This window comes from Schistosoma mansoni, chromosome W, assembly GCF_000237925.1.
Source record: "Schistosoma mansoni strain Puerto Rico chromosome W, complete genome".
NCBI classification, from domain to species: Eukaryota; Metazoa; Platyhelminthes; class Trematoda; order Strigeidida; family Schistosomatidae; genus Schistosoma; species Schistosoma mansoni.
Window position 1 is genome coordinate 46,122,297 of NC_031502.1, and position 22,003 is coordinate 46,144,299.

General features: G+C 35.2%; 1 protein-coding gene across 1 annotated transcript; it reads left to right on the forward strand.

The window, feature by feature from the left end:
- The first annotated feature begins 1,587 nt into the window (after positions 1 to 1,587).
- Positions 1,588 to 20,535, forward strand: Smp_042550 (sortingnexin-related). The gene is made up of 12 exons (XM_018789899.1): positions 1,588 to 1,667; positions 5,376 to 5,516; positions 5,551 to 5,679; positions 5,711 to 5,806; positions 5,837 to 5,963; positions 5,997 to 6,075; positions 6,103 to 6,295; positions 13,510 to 13,603; positions 15,627 to 15,832; positions 16,909 to 17,058; positions 19,191 to 19,343; positions 20,104 to 20,535. The coding sequence occupies exons 2-12, from the start codon at positions 5,487 to 5,489 to the stop codon at positions 20,152 to 20,154; spliced, it is 1,308 nt and encodes a 435-aa protein (XP_018655295.1). The 5' UTR covers positions 1,588 to 1,667; positions 5,376 to 5,486; the 3' UTR covers positions 20,155 to 20,535.
- Positions 20,536 to 22,003: the final 1,468 nt, after the last annotated feature.

Consider the following 22,003-nt stretch of genomic DNA (forward strand, 5'->3'; position numbering starts at 1 on the left):
TTAATCTATCCGTAACCCAGGGTCGTCTACCAAAATACTGGAAGAACGCCATAGTAAGTCCAGTCTTCAAAACAGGTACAAAATATAAGCTTGAGAATTACCCACCATTTAGCCTAACTAGTGTGGTTGTTAAAATCTTAGAAAAGATTATTCGGAAGGAGCTGTTAAAGTATCTCGATGAAAACCAGATCATTTCGGAGAAGAAGCACGGTTTTAGAACAGGTTATTCTTGTCTCACAAACTTATTAGTTGCTCATGAAAGCTGGTGCGCTCTTAAGGACCAAGAGTTACCTATAGACGTAGTCTACATCGATTTCAGCAAAGCTTTCGACAAAGTTCCTCGCAACCGGCTGAAGAATGTCGGGATTGGAGGCAATCAATTGATGTGGATAAAAGACTTCCTAGTTGGGCGTCAACAAAGAGTAAGGGTGAACTCCAAGTTGTCTAGCTGGGAAACTGTGCTTATTGGAGTCCCCCAGGGTAAAGTTTTGGGGCCAGTGTTATTCCTCCTGTACGTAAATGACCTCCCTCGTCTACTATCGTCATCGGTCTTACTCTATGCTGACGATGTCAAGATATGGAGAGCGATACAAAACAAGAGCGACAGCTTAGAACTCCAAAATGACCTGGAGAGATTATCTGAATGGTCCCAAACCTGGCAATTGCCGATAAACACTTCCAAGTGTATTGTGATGCATATTGGCCACCAGGGTACAGATACATACACGGTGAATAACACTGAGTTACCTATTGTCCAGGCACACAATGACTTAGGCGTCATCGTTAGTCAAGACCTAAAGACTACTGCTCACTGCTGTGTAGTAGCCGCCAAAGGTTTTAGAACTTTATGGTCCATACGCAGGGCTTTTAGGCATCTCGACGCTAAAACGTTTCTGACTTTGTATACAGTGTTCGTACGCCCTAAACTTGAGTACTGCATACAAGCAGCTAGCCCCTGCCTAAAAGAAGACAGTGAATTCTTGGAAAGGGTTCAGAGAACAGCAACTAGGCTGATTTCCGGAATAGCGAAGCTCCCGTATGATGCTAGACTGGCCAAGCTAAACCTATTCCCGCTGTCATATAGAAGAATCAGAGGCGACTTGATTACAGTTTTCAAATTGCTTAATGACAAATTTGCACCTGATATGCCCTCATTTTTCTTGTCCACCAAAACAGATAATCTACGAGGACACTCCAAAAAAGTTCACAAGCCCAGAACGAATTACTGAAACTGAAACTGAAATGGAGCACAAGACCTAAAATAGATCAGGATTATTCGTCATAATGTATGAGCTAAAACTGTTCAAAATGCGTGGACGTCAACAGAATAGAGAAATTTCGGCATCAGGCTGGAAAATACAGATTATATAATGCACACAATATCACGCTCCATGTGAGCGAAAACTGCAAAAATCACTTTCTATCATGCCATTGTATTTCCTCGCAATTTATCAATATTTCTCTTTCTACTGTTAAATATACTTATTTCCGTAACCAGATTCATCGGTGTTCCACCATTTCTAGATACCGAAGCCTGTTTAGCGAAAGCTTATATTCTGTCCTCTACTATCTTAGCTATTTGGTCGCGCCAGATATATGAGCTGCGTTACTTATGCTCTTTGCGTTTACTCGACGGAAAGTTTGAGTTATTGAGGTTCATCCATAGAGTAATATAATAGTTTGTATGCATTTGATTAAAACTAATTGGTTTAAGCTCAATAGGTAGTTACTTGGTTATAATAGTTTCGATACAAAGAGCTTATGGTCTTGAAGTCATTTTCGGAAAATTTTAGTAGTGCACAAAGTTGCATCCATAAGTGTGTGACAAATATGAAACACATGGGTTACTTAATTATAATTAAAAAGAAGAAGAATTAAAGTTACCATTTGATGTGGTGCTGTTGGTTGATAAGAAATTGTGTGGATATAAAATTCTCTCTGCTTTCTCAAACAACCAATGAAGGGGACATAAAGGAAAACAAAGAGAGAAAAAGCGTTGAAAAGTAAAGGGGAAACGCCCCAAATTATCTGCTTTTTCGCCTGTCCGAGGGAAGTAATGCAGTTTTTCCCCTTTATATCGCTCTGTTTTAAATGTCGTTGAGTTGTCGTATTTCCGCCTGAATATACACCGATTTTGCTCCACTTTTGGACACATTCGGCATAATTCTAAACGTCTTCTGTGTTCGCATTTATTTCCATAAAACATCACACGACAACTTTATTCGACGTTAAAAGTCGTACATGTTTAAAAAATTTATTAAAAAGAAGATACGTCATCTTGTAAAACATTAGGAGTAGTTGACAGATGCTATAGCATAGATCGTTATGTATTTTAACTGTAATGGCCAAGTATTATTGCGATTTGAAAAGAAAGAGCAGTTTATCTATTATTAATTAGGCACGTGTGCTAAATTGCAAGTGCATTTAAAATCGAACAGGCTTTCTCAACATTTAGTCAAAGAATTTCCTATAAAAGTAAGAAAGTAAGGGCATGTTTAAGTTTTTTTTTATTGAAGACGAAGGTGAACATTAGAAATATCCCACTGGTTATTCCTATTCCTAACACCTGTTCGACTATTGAGAATCAAAATAATCTTGTGAATTCTGAAATCTGAAGAATAAAATTACAACGATATGTAAGTGATAAGTCTTTTTACACAACTATCTGCTTGAAGCTTTACGGTTGTGTTAGATAACACTGAAGATTGTACTTATAAAGCAGTAGAGAATGGTTCACTTCAAATTAGTACATACATGTTCTTGTTTTCTTCGATTACGCTTTTGAAATTTGTATTTCATGTCGTGAAAATAACCTTGCGTCGCGATGTCGTACAGTTTCACAAGGTCTTTTTCGTTGACAGACAATGACAGGAACCGACTACTTAGTGCGCCTGGAGTTTAAAAAAAGTATATTGCTTCGTATGCAGCCGTAAAACCTGCACTTCTGAAGTGCTCGTTTTGATAAAGTGCCAAGTAGCGTGAAATGACTGGCAACTTTAGGTTTCATGGTGTGCGACAAATTGTATCGCATTGACGTCAACATGGCCATATGTAATACGAACAAATGATCAAATTAGTGTTGTCGACTTACAAATCTGTCCCTTATGTCTTCCTGCTGCAGACAAGCGTCTAACGTCCTCAGTTCCTCTTAAGATGACAAAAGGGACTGTTGACTTGATAGTCTGCAATCGAATTTCCGCGGATTTTCCCATTCACCGGACTTCAACAGTAGCTGCTTCACATTGACACTCAAGTCAGAAATACCCGACGATATATTCTACAGCACAGTATTCAGTCTGTCAAATCTAAAAAAACTTCACTTGATCGTACACGTGATTTAGTCGGCCGATAGCACACTGCCTACATGCCTAGATTCGAACGTTGGTGGTGAAGTACTTAATTGTATCGAACTAGTTAATTGACATCTACATGGTAAACAAGCCTACTTGGCAATCAGCGAGGCAGCACTGTCGAACAACTGAAATTTGGGATACTGGACGTAGCTATTTCCAGCCTGCATCTTGGCCACATCCATGTCAACGGAATTGTAAAGAAACCCTTCTTTACGCTTCAATGCACATCTACGAAATGTTAGTAAGGTCATTGTACTGACTTCTTTGGCTTCTCAACGTTTAGTGGCAGGGTGTTTTCGTTCGTCGAACTGTTTGTACGGTAAACATCTAGTTTTCTGATGGGGACCAGTAAGTCGTTTGCAGATTAGAGACTACCTATAGGAGATGGTCGTTTCTATGTTTGTGACATACCGCATTCGTGAATAACCTTACGCTTCATGACTAGCCAATTGTCATCTGGTTGGTCGCTGTTTTGTAGGTGCATATCGAGAAGCTCCGTTGGATAGAGACAAATTTCTTTACAAACAATCCAGTGTTTGGCTGCAATCATAAGCCGTTTCTTGCTTGGTGCGTCTATAATGACGTATCGTTTGTTAGCGGGCTAAATATTAAATAAAAAGTAATGAAATGGTTTATGGTCATAAATTCAGCACAAATAAAACAAAATACATTAACATAAAAGTATGTAACAATGGAACAATAACTAAATAATTGACACAATCAATGGTAATACGTTTACAGTCAATATCCCTAACCGAAACTCGTGTGTGTTCATGACAAACTACCGAGCACATAAATATTCCTATATTATTAGAAGGGAAGGGATCCTCGAAGTAATTGCTTGGGTCTGTGAATGACCTAAATATCATTAGTCCATTCTCTCCTACATCAGTGACTAAACCAGGCTTTCCGTGTACTAGTACAACATTTTCCTGCTGAAATGAAGTTATTTTAGTACTCTTATGCACAATTACATGTTTATGTGAGTCTACCGTACCGGTTATTGGGGTACTATTGGTCAAAATGCTCGCTTGAACACAATATTTGAATTTAAGTATTGTGTTCATAGCTCAGGACAGACTCCCACATTTTGGTGATTCACTGGAAAAGTCACTAGTTATATTGCAGGTAGTTATTTTTGAGCTTGTGAGATCTCTTTTGTATCCCTAAATAAGCCATTCTAAAAGGCAAACAAACGTATCTCCTTATATAAAAGCATTTTTGACGCAAATTCTTAAAGGTAGCTTAATGATAAAACACTTAAGTGTTTACTTAAGGAATAGAGAATGTCTAGTTCAGATAATCTACCGCCACTCGGAAACATTGAGATACTATGGTTTGACGTTGTTTGAGTTCTTCAAACACTTTTCAACAGCTTTTGTTTTAACCAGATTGGCTGCTTATATATCATACTCTAATTGTGGACAAAAGACACTCCGAATTCATAAGCTCCATGGTATCTAGGTGACTAAACGCCCCATTATTACCTAGAATACCGGTGGATATTTAACGGCTGTAACTCATCAATCTTCAATAGTTTTCAAGCCGTGACTGATAGTAACCCTCAGACTGATAGCTGTAACTCGAGATTACTTAACATGGATCCGAGAATGTTTCTTAATGAGCTTGAAGGCACCTAATAACATTTTTCAAGTGTTTGTTCTGGTAAATTCTCTTGATCTTTTTGGTGTCCCATAGTATCCTCTTTGTCTTGTTTCCTCCTCCATATCTTTGCCTTACAATGAGGCTAATGGTAGCAGAGGACTTGTAAAGTTATCCGCTTATAAAAGAATTAATGCTTGCACCCAGGCCATGTCCTGGAGAAATTTACCAAATATTTTCCAACCATACAACATGGTTACCCATACTTTATTTGCACCCAACGAGGAGGTCATCTATTCACACAAGAGACATCCACTCAAAAAGGAACAATACCACTGTCCTTTTAAAATAACCTTTATTAAAACATTAAACTGCATTAATTGCTAGTTGGTAGCCTCGGTTTTGTTTCATCCCTTCCAGATTATTGTCCTAGCTAGGAAACAGCGGTTATATCTGTACACCTTGCTTGTTTTCATATACTAACGTACCCCCAATCTAGACACAAGCTTTCCAACGATTGGGAGTCGCATAATGTTAGATGATGAGTTCGCTGAGCTGGATGTGAGTGCTTTGCTATAATTATGCTTTTGTTTAGCTAAATGAAAACTCTGAAAACGCCTTAAATGTGTCGTTAAATTCTGAGTCTTGTCTGCAAACTGGTTTTACACCTGAACGAATTGTCATACATGATAAATCACCCATTGACATTGGGAAAGAAACTGTAGTACGTCCAGCTTTATTTTGATGAAATTCAGAAAACTGTTTCCGATGTTGCATATGTAAAAATCACAAACCCTGCAAAAGTTGGTGAGGGTATTTCGTCATACGTAGTATATCGTGTTAATACAAAGGTTTGTGATCATAATAACTTTATTTTCAAGCTTAATGGCAAGGAGTTTTCAGTCCTCAGACGATTTTCTGATTTCCTTGGGCTGCACGAAAGGTTGGTCACAAAGTATCTTTCTGAAGGAGTTATTGTTCCCCCCGTTCCTTCTAAAGATATGCTAGGTAACGATTTAGTTTCGTTTCAATGCTCTTTAGCTACAACTAAGGTTAAAATGTCAAAGGACGTTTCTGTAGAAAATGAATTTGTTGAACGCCGCCGAATAGCTTTAGAACGGTAAGAATTTTGTCAATCATTTCACAGATTCCTATCACGAGTACTCTCACATCCAGTTTTACGTATTGATGAAGATGTCTGTGAGTTCCTTCAGCATGAAGGAGAGCTTCCACGTGCAACAAACACCCAACTATTATCCGGTGCTGCAGCGATAAAAGTGATGAAAAATTTGGGTGATGCAATTGGAAAGCTTGCTTACAAAGTTGATGATCCCGAAGAGGTAAGCACTAGTAAAACTGTTTGAAGGGTTATTTTATATTTTATAGTACGATAACTGGTATCAGTCATTAAATATTTGTAGTTTTTTCAGCTTCTGGGAATCACTCAGGTAGAGAAAACATCCGTATAGAGTATTTGGGAACTGCTAGTACTAATTATTTGAAGGAATTTTACCGCTCAGTGAGCTAGTTCTTTTTAAGTGACAGTCCACAAATGTAGAAATGAAATAAAGATATCCAAATTCACCTATCACCGCAATGTGACTAAAATTAGTGATGCAACTCATTTACGTACATTTGTTTATCCTAGTGACGAGAAAATAGAGTACAAGAACTGATACAACCTGTTTGTACAAAATCTTTTAGATGAGTTAAAAGTAATTTGACCAGGCCGCGGAGCCGCATATCAATGGTTAGTATATCCGAAAGTACGAAATTCAGGGAATATTTTAATTCTGAACGATTACCTATTCTGTAATGCTTATTGTACATTTCCAACAAAATCAGCTAACTTGTCCTCGAATTATGCAAAATACCAAAGGAATTTTGGTAGGTTGGGATGATTAATTCCTATGATGTGTTAATGTTTCTGATTTTACACATATGATGCTCCTGTTTTGGAAATCATTCATGTAACTCAGTTACCAAATGTACAGTCTTATGTGCTCGACTTCGAGCTATACTGTCTGAGTGAGGGATATCGATACTACATGGCTTCCCATACTGCGATTAGCGAGGCGGAGTTAAGACTTATAACCTACTATTTAAATGCTAAGCGCCTTAAATACTTGGTTACTGCTTCATGTAAATAATATACAGTCAATCTAGATAGACCGTTGCTGATTTTTCAATCACTTTTACCACTACATTTTGTCAGACTAGAACAAGGAGCACTTAATCTTCTATACTATGAAGTAGTTCATATCACATGATGCATATTTTTGGGATTGAGAAGATGAACAAAATGGAGCACTGTAATACACTGGTTTAGGTTGATTTGCTCCACAATATATAAAAAGAACTAACTATAGGGAAAAGATCCTAGCAACATTGTACAAATAGATGGAAGGTGATGTGTCCAAAGCTTATAAAAGGTTAGAGAAAGAATGAGTCTTGATTTCTTTAATCGATTTCAAACCCTGTCACTTAAGTTCCCTGATTACTGGATTTTATCCACGAAGTAGTCGTTGTGTATAATAATCTCTGTTTTGAAAAGGTTTCGTCGAAATCTGTTATAATTCTTCGGAAGTTTAGTTTGGTGGTTTCTTAAACATCTGTATTGCTAACAGTATGGATTTGTATTTAACGGGTTAGTTCTAGCCTCCTTGGTTAACAAAATAAAACATCCAAATCCACTACGTCGCATTCGCCTCCTAATAAATTTTATCATGGTTCATACTATATGGTTTTCAGAATACTGCTGAGGAGGTAAGTTAGTCTCTGATAACCATTGGCCGTTATCATTTTAACACTGTGATTCAATGAATGTTCATTTTAGAATGCAATTTTGAAATATATATTATTTGCACTTCTTGATAAGATGCTTTGTGTTGTGATTTCCATTTCACTCTTTTTTCGATTCATAATAATAGTTCAGTATTCACTAATAATCTTAATAAGACTCGAACAGATGTTCGGAAGCTTTCAATTTACCTTATATTATCTGAAAAATATGGTACAGTCTATGGTTTCCACTTAGACTTGACAAATAGTGTATAGTATATCGGCAATTTAATTATATATCAACCACCTTGGCGTTTGTTCAGTCTCTTTTAAAAACGGTTTAGCTGATTGATGAGCCTCAAACAGGGCTGAGATTACAATTTTTGAGTTTTAGAACGGTTAACTAGTAATTTCAAGTGATTTGTCATGATAATTTCTGCAAGTTCTATAATTATTAACCTCATTAGTGGCTACATTTTTAAAACGGACTTGTTACTGAAGTGACTAGGTCCACCGTGGATACAAAGGTTGTGTACTGTAAATGGAACTTAAGTTTTAAAAACTTTTCAAATAAAAATTGTAGAATGTTTGGCATGTTTCATACATAAGTTGTAGATATTATAAAACTGCGTTTGATTACAGCTATGTTTGCGCGACTGGCTGAATGTAGTGTAAATACCGGGTGGCAAGTCAACAAGGCGATAAACAAAAACCAGTAAAGGCATCCAATGTATAGTCGTAATCATATACCTTCTTGTAAAAAATGTGCTGAATGATTAGCAGCGTACGATTTTTACCTTTCAGCGTAAGATATATGGGTTATGATATCAAATGCTAGGTTGAGATCTGTAAGATATTAAGACATGGTAGAGCAGTGTGTGAACTCTGTAGTTTGCTTATGTACACCTAATAATCACGCTTTTTTATCTGGGTACCTAAGTTTTCGATTAGTTTCAACTTGAATGAGACACATTTGCATTAGTTCTTTAGTTATGACACTAGAAATAAAAGTCTTAAGAGTCATGCACATTATCCGAAAAAAAACTTTTAATTCATGATCAGTTTCGCTAGTGTTTTTAGTAGTATAATAGTTATATTTTGGATGTTATCAACTTTCTATCGTTTTATTGTTTTTGGTGTTATCAGTTTCAAACTAAAAAACAAGTGATTAATCCATTGGTGGTTTATTGTTGCAGTGATAACTTGTAACCAATAAAATAATATTTAGGTATCGTAAGGTGCATGATAGTACAACGGAACTGATATTAACGTATTTAGAGTTTCACTAGAACTTTATGTGGTTATTTGAAAACATACACAGGGAACGGGGAAGGTTATCATCAATCAATCAGTCAGTTAGTTAGCTACAACGTAGGACCAGGCACGTTTATGCATCGCTCCAAGTTGCCATACCTCGTTAGCATAACGAGATGAACACTAAATTCATAGAAATAGTTAATTTAGTGGTGGTAGTATATAAAAGATAGGTTGTATATAAGGATATAGTATAGGAAGGAAGAAAGTTATGTAGCGATTTTAATCTCAAGGTTTAAGGGAAGACAAAGAGTGTATACATCTACATCATTTTGACCGATTCTGAGCCATGTCACCTAGAGTCTCCAACCATTGGCTACGATAGTCACACGGACCCCAACCAGGTAGTCTGCATCTGCCAACATGGCTCAGACTAGAAGTTAGTGACTTCAAGGACTGATGCCACGCTTTGGTTTGGCCGCCCCGAACTCTTTTCCAACCAACCCCTACACTAGTCAGCATAGCGCGTCGTGGTAATCGGTATTCAGACATACGTAACACGTGGCCTAACCATCTCAGTCGATGAAGATTCAAAACCTCATCAACTGATTTACCATCATTTCCTAATACCCTGTGTCTAACCTCACTATTACTTACCCGGTGATCCCAGCAGATGCAAGCAATATTTCTAAGGCATCTGTGATCAAATACTAGTAACTTACGAGTATCTTCTACTCTTAATAGTCATGTTTCACAGCCGTAAAGTAGAACAGAACGAACTGCTGCGCAGTATACTCTTCCCTTAATTGATAGACGGATATCTCGTCTTCACCATAGGTGACGTAAGTTGGCAAAAGCCAAACGAGCTTTTTGAATCCGTGCTGAGGTTTCGTCAGACACCAACCCATTAGGGCTGATCAGACTTCCAAGATAAGTGAAGTTGTCGACGCGTTCGACTACTTCACTCCCTATCCTTAGTTCAGGTGTTGACGCAAGCTAGTCCTGGAGTAACAATTTACATTTAGATAGGGAGAAACGCATTCCAAACATCCTTGTATTATTACTCAGTTCTAACAGAAGACTCTGCACTTTGTCAGAGTCTTCATCCTCATCAATCACTGAGGGTTTACAACATAAAAGTTACTTTTAAGCAACCATTATGTTTAGCGGTTTCCATCGCTATATGAATTTGGAATCGAAACTCCCGGTCTATCAAATCATGATTTAATTAATTGTGAGGCCTGTAATCTAAGCACTGAAATTCAGTAATGTTTTATAAATAAAACCAGATAAATAAGTCTTGTATTCAATGCTTGATCATTTTTTCTTCACCTATAGCTTGCCGACCATATCTTGCGTCTTAATTGTATTTACATGTAAATCCATTGTGTTGCATGTATGTGCTTGAACAATCAAATGCTTTATTGTTGTTTTGATAGATCTTTAATCAGTGTATGGTTATAAGTTATTTCTCTGTGCAAATCAATTTTTGATCTCTTTTCATAATATATGATTATATTTCACGGTATATATATATATATATATATATATATATATATATATAATTTTTTTCTATCGATGCAGTGATAATCGAATTATGTATTATAGATTACAAATATATTGCTTCTTTCGTCCAAACTGTTTCTCAACTACCTAGTTTCATAGGTCATGATAGTCTATTCATAAGAGTGAATTCTATAAATTAAATGTTCTTAACGTAATACTAGAGAACTGTCTTTTACTGTCATCGAGTATTTATATGATTGACTTTAAGGAAATAGTAAATGAATTGACTCTCAAAAAGTATAGATTTTGTATCTGTGATGATCTGTGCTTGGTGAAACAAGTATGAATTATTGAAAAACATATACGTACCTTACCTACGTATTTTCTAGGGTTAATGTTAAATTCCTTGGTTAAAATAATGATTATTTTAAAAATCGCAATAAATAAAGCCAAAGTAGCTTATGCACTGATGGTAGGTTTAAAATGTATTGTTTGATCTTGAATGTTCTGTATTTTTTACTGACGAGACGAATGACTCAAACCTACTTAAAATCTCTTGGGATCGGGAAATAGGCAGTGGCTAGTTAGATTTGAAGTGTTGACTCAACACGAGAAAAAGTTCGGGAGTTTAGTTCGACTAATTAGGATGCCGGGTTTTTTAGCTACAAACTAAGTCGAGAGCGAAGAGAAAATCTGTTTTATGGATTGCATGTATTTATATTGTGCTGCTATTCATAACTGGAATCATTAAATCTGTCTAACTAATCTTGTTACAATTTTTCTGTATCGTTATGGGTCATTAAGTACTGTAGTGTTTTAGTGAATCAGAAATACGCTTGGCAAGTGTGTGTTAAGTTAACTAGTTCTAATTTTAAAGATGGCATAATCCATGGTTATTTTTGGTAACAATCATTCGCTAAAGCATAAAACTGAACCCTATAGTAGTACTCTAGTTAGGTGTTAAGTCTACGGCATTGAAATTACATAAGTTATTGATTCACATCGAAGATATTTTTAGTAATAGGTTGTATAAGTAGAAGGATCCAGTAGATATTGTTAAGGCCAGATATGTGATAAAGAGGTCCTTGTCAGCTGAGATATTTGTGCATGTTCATTGATAGCCCGTTTTCTATTGACATTTAGAAGAGCAAGATAAATAAGCCTCGTGATACTTGAAATCATTACCTGAGAAAATTACAGGAAGTTGACAAAAATCAATATGTGATACATAAAGAGGCGTTTCCTGGATAAACTAATTTATGGAATTGAGAAAATAATAGGATTAAGAATGTTAAGTGACACAAAACGGAATTAGTTTCTGTTGGGATGACCCTGCATTTTTCTCGCAAGCGACATAACAAGCTCAGGAGTCATCAAGGAGCATTTCAACCAATAAGCGATTAATTAGAAGTTATGTGAAGTTATGTTACTAAAATAACGAAAATGGAAAAGTCACATGTGGGGATCCTGATTGGCTGATTTATACACTGCTACTATGTTTAGCAGTGTTCTAGAACTTTCAGTAAAACTCAAGGACTCTTAAATTACTATAAACTCCCTATATTTTCTGTACATAAAGGAACCCTGTAGTAAAGTGCTTCCCTCACACTTGGTGCCTTTTCTCTGGTCTTCAAGTCGGTGTATATTTCTAGCTCGGGGGTACGGAACTAGCTTAGGGAAGCGAAATAGCGTTCAAAATCGGCCAGATATAACAGTTTCAGATAAAGAAAAGATGTCTCATTTAGTTCATTTTCAGGAATAAGGATAGTAGGTTGGTGTACCTGTATCATTCCTTACAGTTTGTTTTCCAATGAAGGTCCAGCTTCTCCTTGAAAATGTTCATTGATGGGGCTGATATCACTCATTCGGGTAAGGCGTTCCAGCCATCGACCACTAGATGAGAGAAACAGAACCTCACTTTGAGTTTATTAGATCGTGGTTTTTAAACCTTCTTCCTATGGCCTCGAAGATCATTAGTGCTGGAGGAAGCAAAAAGATGAGACGTATTAACAGCCAAATTGTAATTGCAGATACAGCACGGCGAAATAAGGTCACCTTGCGTTCTACGATACGATAAGTGCAAAAGGCTTATATGTTTTAGGTGCTTATCGTGAGCGAGTTTAGAAAGACCTTTTATTAATTTTGTTCCCACTCTGTGAACACGCTGAAATGAGTCAGTATCCTTATTAAGACATGGACTAGCCGCTTGGATATAGTACTCCAGGTGTGGTCTTACGTAGGTGGCATATAAAACTCGAAAAATCACCTCGTCAAAGCTCGAGAGCGTCTTCATTAGACCTAAATGAGAAACCCTGTCAAATGCTTTGCTAAAGTCTGTGAATACCACATCGACAGATACCATTATCTAGGGCTACTGTCCAATCCTCTCTCGCAATAAGTAAGTAGGTCGAGCATGAATGCCTGTCTCGAAACCCGTGTTGCTCGGGAGTTAACGAATTGCATGATTCTATGTGACTTAGTTCTAAAGCTGTATCTTCTCGCATCCATCATTTAAAGTATTACAACCAAAAAATGAGATATTGTCCAACATACGGCGATATAGTAGATCAATCAAACACTGGCCAAATGGTGAGCTCATACGTTTTATCAAGATTTGTTTTTCTTTTTTAAGAACGAGACGCACTCCATGGGTTGAAGATGTAAATTAAATTTCTAAGAGGCAAATATATATATATATATATATATATATATATATATATGAATAAGCGTACAGATATCTCTCAATTTGGTTAGCCAATAAAAGCTTCCTCCTCACTCGAGTGGCCGGTTGGGCTCGTGCACAAGAACCTTGAGTATCACTATACAGGACACCGCACAGCACAACAGAAACTTCAGCTTGAACTACTAATTACCACCATAAAAATAACATTACCTACATCATCTGCATTTCTCTTTTGTAATGTTTACAGTCCAGTCCAGTGGTAGACAAAAAAGCACCTTTTTTGCACTATACTATCTATCCATTTAATTACATTTTTCTTTGCTCTTCTAGTTCTTCTATCAGAAAGCGGATGAATTAGATGGCTGGGAAAAGCAACTTAAACGTCTTCACTCTTCGCTTCTTAATTTGGTATCAGGAGACAACGGTAGGTATTTAATTTATTTAAGTTTTTCTTTTTCTAATCCAAATATTTGTGATTTAAAAGTTATAAAACATGTGATATGCAAATGACATTACATGTATATTGAATAGTTAGTGAATTTCCCGACTTTCGTCTATTGAAATGGGATCATCTTAAACATGAATCTAAGTTTAATGTTTTTGTTGGTTAGATGTGTTGTTCTTTTGCTTACGGATGGTTATTGTTTGTTTTTTCCAAGAGATTAAACTTTTTAACGTGACAGTTTGAATAATGTTGATCATCATCGATAAGTTTATAAAAAAGGTAGATTGAGAAAGGATAGTAAATTCCGACAGTTTAATTTTGACTGATTCTATGTATGGTAGTGTGGAGGTATTAGCTGAACTACTGTGGTGTGGTCTACTTATATCCATATAAGTAGTATATGGTGTTGGTCAGACATAGAATGTATTTTCGCAGAAGACCGATGAGGAAAGAACCGAAACGAAGCGCAATCGGTTGGAAAATGCACGAACAACGGAATTAGAGAAGAAACAGTGAAGATTGAGACTATTGGTTGTTAATTTGCAAATTAACTGTCCATTGTATGGTTTTCAGAATTTACTGAGATAGTCTGTAATGTTTGCTTAAATACATTCGATCGTCCCCAACCAGTGTTCTGTTCACTACGCTACTACTGAGATATATACCACGATTTGTTAGTTAAGAGTACCACCTCTCTAGGCTTGCAAGAAACCAGAGGAATTGTTCAGTGTGGTAAACGTCTAGTTCTCAGCTTCATTTATTTAATTCCAGAAGTCATAAACCCTATGAGGCATGATTCAGACTAAAGAATAATAAATATTGGAGGAACCCACCTGTTTTAAACGTAGTACAGATAGTGTAAACAGACAGATGGGAATATCTGTTATTTACCTACAACTTGTCAGAAATTGGTTACGTACCAGGATGTCTCAAATTATCCAAACAAAACAGACTTCTTGGAGACGAATGTTAACAAAATACCGTATATTTCGAAAATATTGAACGAAAACTCAATAAGGCTCTTCATACATGTGACATCTGTTAAATAGAAGATAGCATTTCATAACTAGCTCCTCTTAACATAGATTTTAAAGATAGAATTGCGTAGTCGAATGTATTAACTACTTTATCTTTGGATATTATCAACTAGTGGCCTATAAATTTTTCACTTGACATTTTACAGTCTGTTATTTGAGACACCAACATAATATCGTAGTGCCTAGATAAAATCTTAGTAGTTCGCTGATGAGGGTGCTTTAACCAACCTTTTTAACTAATGACCTTGTTATTTGAAGCAGCTTTTGTCATTCTATTAGACCTATCACTAATACATCAATCAGATGTAGTGAATTCGCTGAATGGGAACCATCAAGATTTGGCGTGATGTTTTAGAAAAGTATTGTTGATAAATCAATAAGTTTGTTGAGCCTTGGAAACTAACTTGGCTTTTCCGCGTGTTAAACACACCAAACCATAGTCTTCTCTCACTTGTAATTACGACCACAGCAGAAGATCAGAACATATCGTCAATTTCAATTGGCTGAAAGAGTGAACTGTAAAAGAACTTGGTATAGATTCTTACTGGCTCCACGTATCCAGTTTAATGTTGTTGAGTTAAACCATTATTTGTTTCGTGCATTTAAAGTTGTTGTTGCCAGAATGAAGAAATGGATATATATATGGTAGTTAGATCCAAACCATGTATTATTTGGCCTTTATGGTCACCTGCTTTAAGTTGTTATTGTTTATAACAAACAAACACTGATGTTAAAAAATACGATACTTTTAAAAATGCACCTCAGTTCTCAAAGCACATATCCTTGTGTCATTGAGTCACAAATTCAAATACCTCTCAAATTACAGTCTGATCAGCCACATAGTATCACTATTCACCATATGTTAACTGCATCTGAACGCGAAATACACGAACTTATTTCTCAGTTGCATCAGCATAACTTTAAATTACACTTAGTTAATAAACAGTTATTTGAATTTACTTCAGACCTAGCAAATGCCGAAGCTGGTTTGTCTCGTTCAGTTCTTCTCCTGGCTAATGTAGAAGAAAATACTGGTTTAGCTCAAGCACTTCATCATCTGGCAGAAACAGAAGGACATGTCGCTGATTTACACGCTTTACAAGCAGAAGCGCATACGTGTCATTTAGTGGAGTATTCTCGAGAATTATTAGGCATGGTCCAGGCCTGCAAGGTAAGTTCTCCTAATAGTTTTAAATAAATCGAGCATTTGGTAGAAAGTTAGTAATAATAATAATTTTGCGATGTCCCAATTGAGTAGGAATTTGTATTTCTAACGTATTGTGACTCAACCTAAGTAATTTCTTCAGAGTAAATTTATTTATCAGTATAGAGTTGTGGAGATTGTTGAGCTTTGATTGAGATCATGAATCGATCAATATCAGACCACCATTGAAAATCTGGAAGCACTAGACGGCCGTTCCGTCCTGGTATTTATTTGTTAACGTGACAAAATGTTTTTCTAAATTTACTTGGAAAATAGATGTTGACTTAACGATTGATTTAAACGGTATGCAATCATGCTGTTTATTAGTAAACCATATTTTTATGAATTTCTTCTAAAACACTTAACAAAACTGTTGCCTTAAAATTCAGCTTTCATAGTGTACTCGAAATGAATTGTTTCTGGAAAAACTAGAGTTTTGTAAAACTATGCAGACAGAGTGTTTTTCAGTACCGTTTTTTGTTTACAAGAGATTTGCACTCTCTAGTTTATATGTAACAGACTGCGATAGAGCTTTACTATTATCAGTGTAACCAGGTATTTGTTCTTCGTTTATTGCTTCAAGTTATTTCGTTATCTAGCAAGTCCAAGTTGTCTTTTAAGCCTTTGGTCAGGATATCTGGAGTGTAATGTAGCACATAAACTAAAACACCCTAAAATTACTATCTGTTAACTGTTTTTATGGGACTATTCATAGTCTTCTATCAAATGTTTGAATTTCAAGCAGACTATTTCGCGATAGATATTTAGAATTACAGTGGGCTGTAATGTTTAAAAAATCATATGATTATTAAACGTTTCACTACTTTGCAATTACGATATACTTAAGAATATGAGACCCCTTATTGGATAATTACATAGTGGCCATGAAACTTTCAAATGAAAAATAATATTCTAGTCAATATTCAAGTAGATCGTTTTAATTCAACTGTTTGTTTTGTTATTTCTAAACGACAAATCTTGCAAATATTACTTCATCATTTTGAAAAAATTTCATAATACCAAGTTAAATGTATACAATTTAGGATGTTTTAAGTGAACGTGTACGAATATATCGTACATGGAAAACTGCTGAAGCTAATCTTCGTTCAAAGCGTGAACAGAAAATTCGAATGGAAATGGCACCTAGAAATGATAACAAAAAGATGGCCACGATAACAATGGAATTAGAAGATGTAAGATGATTTACTCCTTTTTTATACTGATAATTTTCATTTAGTACTAACAAAAATAAATGTGCTCCCATCAGTTTGAATTTATTTTGGAACCAACTTGTCTTCGATCTAATGAGTGATGATGACATTTATTGATTTGTTATCATAATTAAGATGATCATTTTCTCACTTTATTAATTGATTTGTTCTAATTTACTGATGTTTTCTTATCTGAGTCAGACTCCGAATCATTTGTGATTCATATTATGTGTTCAACAATATTATTTATTATGTGATATCCAGAGAAACGATTATATCTGACAGATCTCAGTTTCATGGGCTGATGAACGATGTACGAAATTCGTATAATATTATAACTGGCATTTTAGATGACTTTTAGCCCTGTTTATGTTGACGATGCTAGATCCCCAGAAATCTCTTGGCAAACGTCCTTTTTTGTGAACAGCCTTCACTTGATCGCAGTTCACACCAACTTAGTCGATCAATTTCACATCACACACGAGAATAGAATATTCTTCTATTTTAACACGAAAATTATGTTAATTTAGTCGGATAATAATCAATTCAACATAAATAGAATACTTCACCATAAATACCAACAGCTTAAGAGATGGTGTTGTGATGTGCAGTGTTCGGAATCTGATACCGATGCACGGTATGCTATGCGTTAGCCCCCCCCCCAAAAAAAAACTGACTATTTGAGCGATAACACAAGAGTAAACGAGAAAGTGTATTGGATTACCGAATGAAATGCACAAACACACCCATATATATACCAGTCTATCCTTAGGATATTGACTCATTTTGACCCCAATCAAATACACTTGACCTTTATGTCATATCTAATTGCTATCGATTGACCTTTTCATTAGGCTACTTCTGATTGACACTCCATATCAGGCTGTATTATTAATTAATTACTGAGTATATTAATAACTTGTTTTATAGTATATTCAAGTCATAGGACATAAACACCAAATATTACTCAAACAACATGTTTTCACTGATCTATCCAAAAAAGATTAAAATGATCTGAACCTACATAATCATCATTAGGATTTTTAAAATTCTAATGAAACCTTTCACTGTATTCCATTTGAAATAAGAATTCATTAAAAACTATGGTGGATACTACGTTTTTGTTTGCCCTTTAGGTTACTCTTGATCCCAAAGTTACTGTTACAAATTAGTAACTATTTAAAACCAAACCCTTTTCAATTTAAATACCCTAATATTTAAAATTATGTGCCGAATGGGAACCATGTTTCTGGGAATAGATGGTAATTAAAAGTTAGCATGTGATACTCTGTAGGATATTCAACATTTTACCACCAGCTTTATTGATCTATGTACTTTCACAGCAACTTAACAGTTAAACTGCACACTTTTACTAATCAAGCATTCGATCAGTCATACGTAATATAGAACCTAGCACATATATGCATCGATCCGAGTTGTCACACTGAATTACCATAGCGAGATAAGTAAATACCAGAGTAGTCGGATTAGTAAATGACAGTGGTAGCGGTAGACATTAGAATCGACAGTATGATTCTAGACAAAAGAAAAGCTTCATAAAATAAGAAATTATAATATGATTTTGAAACTCAAGATCTAAAGGAAGACGAAGAGTGAAAACATCAGCACTAGTGCTATCAACTCTAAGTCATATTTTTCACAGTGTCCAACTGCTGGCTAAAATAATCGCGCGGTGACCTCAAACAGGTAGTCTGCATCTACCTACATGGCTTAGTCCTATAGTCAATGACTTCAGGAACCGATACCACGGGTGTCAATTAGCAACCGATATCAATGTTGTCATCATTCCCTCGATGTTAATCTAAATCTTTGGTGCCATTTTAACATATAGTCTCTAGACAATTTGCCTTATACATAGTGCTCTTTATTCACCAACTCTCCAAATAATTATCCCATCTTACAAATTTTTCTCGAATATTTTTTATGTTAAATGTTTTAGAATAGTTTGTACCATTTATGTATGCACGATTGTTTTTATTATATAAATCGAGGTTTTTGTTGTGATTACCAGTTCGTATTTCTCTGCATATTTCATTTTGTGCATTACATATAGTTGTATAGTTGTATTCTTTTTTTCTTCAATTCTTTAAAAGCTTGAAAATCGTGTCGATCAAGCTCAGCATAAATTTAATAATATATCTATAAATATTAAAAAAGAATTTCAAAATTTCGACTTGAATCGTTTTGCTTATTTCAAACAAGCCACTACAGAATATTTAGAATTGTTATTGCAAATTCAATTAAAAGTAAGTGAATATTGTTACCTATGACTAAAACACAAATACAGGTTACTATTTTCATAACCACTTTGTTTTTGATGTTATTGTTTGAATTAACTTGTTATGATGGACATTATTTTCAAACCATACTTAGTTAAAAGTTAATCCGATACTTGTTACTATTTTCATGGCGAAAATTGAACTGATAACAACTGGGAAACAATTAAAAGTTATTTTCACGGTTGTCCGACTAAGATCACTTATTCCATGTTATAAACTATACCAGCAATAATCATGTTCTCGCTAGTGACCAATTGCAAAGGATAATTCACGAAGTTCCACTGAGAAGCTATGACCGGTGAAGTTCAACCATGTCGAGTGTGAGGTAAATTCCTACTGCTGTCATCCGAACATGGTTGCTCAATATTGTGAATTGATCGAAGCTAGACATGTAGACCCAGTGGTCGGTGGTTTTAAGGAAGATCTGAACTTTCTCGATTTTATCGGGAATGCAGTCGTAGATACACACTGATGAGAAGTTCCATACTAAGGCAAAACAACTGTCCAGTGTTTCCTTGTTTTTATTGTTTACTTAGCTAAAATCAGTCCGTAATGCAAACTATGAAAAGAAAACAGAGTTTTATAACAATTATTTCTTGTCCGCCCTTCATTTAAACAGTGAATCATTAAATATAACATTATCTTTAAAAATCACAAATATATTTAAATTTGAAATAAACGTACTTAACTTCTCTTTACATTATCTTTTGTTTACGTTAAACAATAGGTGTTAGAGAACTGGGAGAAATATTTGTCTTGTACAAACGGTGTCAATTGATGGATGCGCATATATGCCTTGTTAACAATTTTTTTCTTCTGAAAATGAAATATCCTTGGTTTTGGAATTATTTTTACTCCCTTTATTACACAATTAATATTCCACACTCAGTTATTCTTCCATTGGAATTTTAAGTTATATATGTATGTTAATTTCTCACCACTTGTGTACACCTAACACGCACAGACAGATAATGCATGTGTATACACCTGTATACTGACTGTATTTTGGGTAATTAATTCTAAATAATCGCTTGGATATGGTGGTTGTGATAAGTCTTTATTTTTTCTTCTGTTAATCTTTTTATAATTTATTCAACTCTTACATTGATTTCATATCTCTGCCACTTTGATGTTGATTTAATGCATAGATTTAATGATCACATAGTGTTTTAATTTAAAAAGTAAGCAATGAAATTATTGTATACTTCACTCTCATGGGATAACAAATGTTAACAGATGTAGTAGGAGTACAGAATATTAAACAATTTGATGACAATTCTTTAACAGGAAAGTTTTTGCAAACAAGTACTTTACTATGTTTCCTTCTCTTGTTGGAACTTCATGTTAATTACAAAGTTTGGGGAAACTGATTTTTGCACAGAACCGCCTATCTTGTACTTTTGGTCATCTCTCGTGGTAATCGATTCATATCCAGTAATCTAAGTATGCAATTTATGTTCGTTTCTCTCCATTTATATTTCGCTGCAGTATTATCAACTAATCTACTAGGCATAGATCTGTGAACTTGAACTCGAACCACATCCTAAGAAGGAGGACTAGTAGTACTACCAGGTTTCCCAGACCGAAGTAAGTGGGGCGGGGTTCAACCCTGCGGCTTGGTGGCCTTAATTTAAAGACCTCGACCACTAACTAATCTCTCGATTGCATAACATATAATGATATATACTGTTTCGTGAGTCAGTAATTTAACCATTCTGATAATGTTTAGTAGGACTGATTAACTGTTCGTAACTTAACTGTTTATACTATTATAGGATATGAGAGACCGTTCCTAATGATAGTCTGTCTATCTACAATAATTCAAAGAGATTATATGTCTAATTGGTCACAAAAAGCTGACCACCATTAAGATGAATTATTGTACAATTTTTGTGATTAGCATAAATGATTCACCAGGTAGAAGTTAGTCTGTCATACTGTTTAGATCGATTTAAATGTTAAGGTAAATAGTTGGATTGAAAGTTACCTGTTCAATGTGTGTATATATACAACATAATACAATATAGAACCAGTTCACGCCATTAGAATGTGTATAAATACATTTTAATGTAGAGAAATCACTGCTTAAACAATGGAAGCATGTTTAATGTGTTCTTATGATGAAAGTTTGGAAAATGAAATTTTTTCTAAGTACAGTATGAATTATAACAGGTCAATAGCGGCTCAAACACCTCAGTGGTGACATCTTAGACTGTGAAGTTGTGTTACTCAGGCCCTAATCTCATGGGGAACATCAGCTCTCACGATATCAGTTATTCCTTGTTGATGAATGTCAACTACTACGAAATCAAGGTCCAGTGTTTCTTGCCAACGACCAACAAAAATCTGACATAGGATTACAACACTTTTCACTCTTAGTATAATCACGAAGTGTTTTTATATTAATACTCAAATATTTGAAATTAGAACTTATCAGTCGACATTAAGGTAACTATGCAGTGTGAAAAACCAAATATTTTACTGGTTTATGCCGACGTAAACTTACTATCAGTTGCTAACCATCAAGTAATATTCAAAACGTTTGTAATTCTATCGTTTATAATGGTGATAATAGAATATTCTATCACTAAGTTGTGCTTGTTTGTTACTTGTACTGTTACAAGATA

What these genes read in the sequence shown, in the direction of transcription:
- Smp_042550 (XM_018789899.1), top strand. Translation starts at nt 5,487, where the DNA reads ATGTTAGATGATGAGTTCGCTGAGCTGGAT. An exon ending in ATGAGTTCGCTGAGCTGGAT is followed by an intron (nt 5,517 to 5,550) that starts GTGAGTGCTTTG and finishes GCTTTTGTTTAG; the next exon opens with CTAAATGAAAACTCTGAAAA. An exon ending in TTTGGTATCAGGAGACAACG is followed by an intron (nt 13,604 to 15,626) that starts GTAGGTATTTAA and finishes AATTTACTTCAG; the next exon opens with ACCTAGCAAATGCCGAAGCT.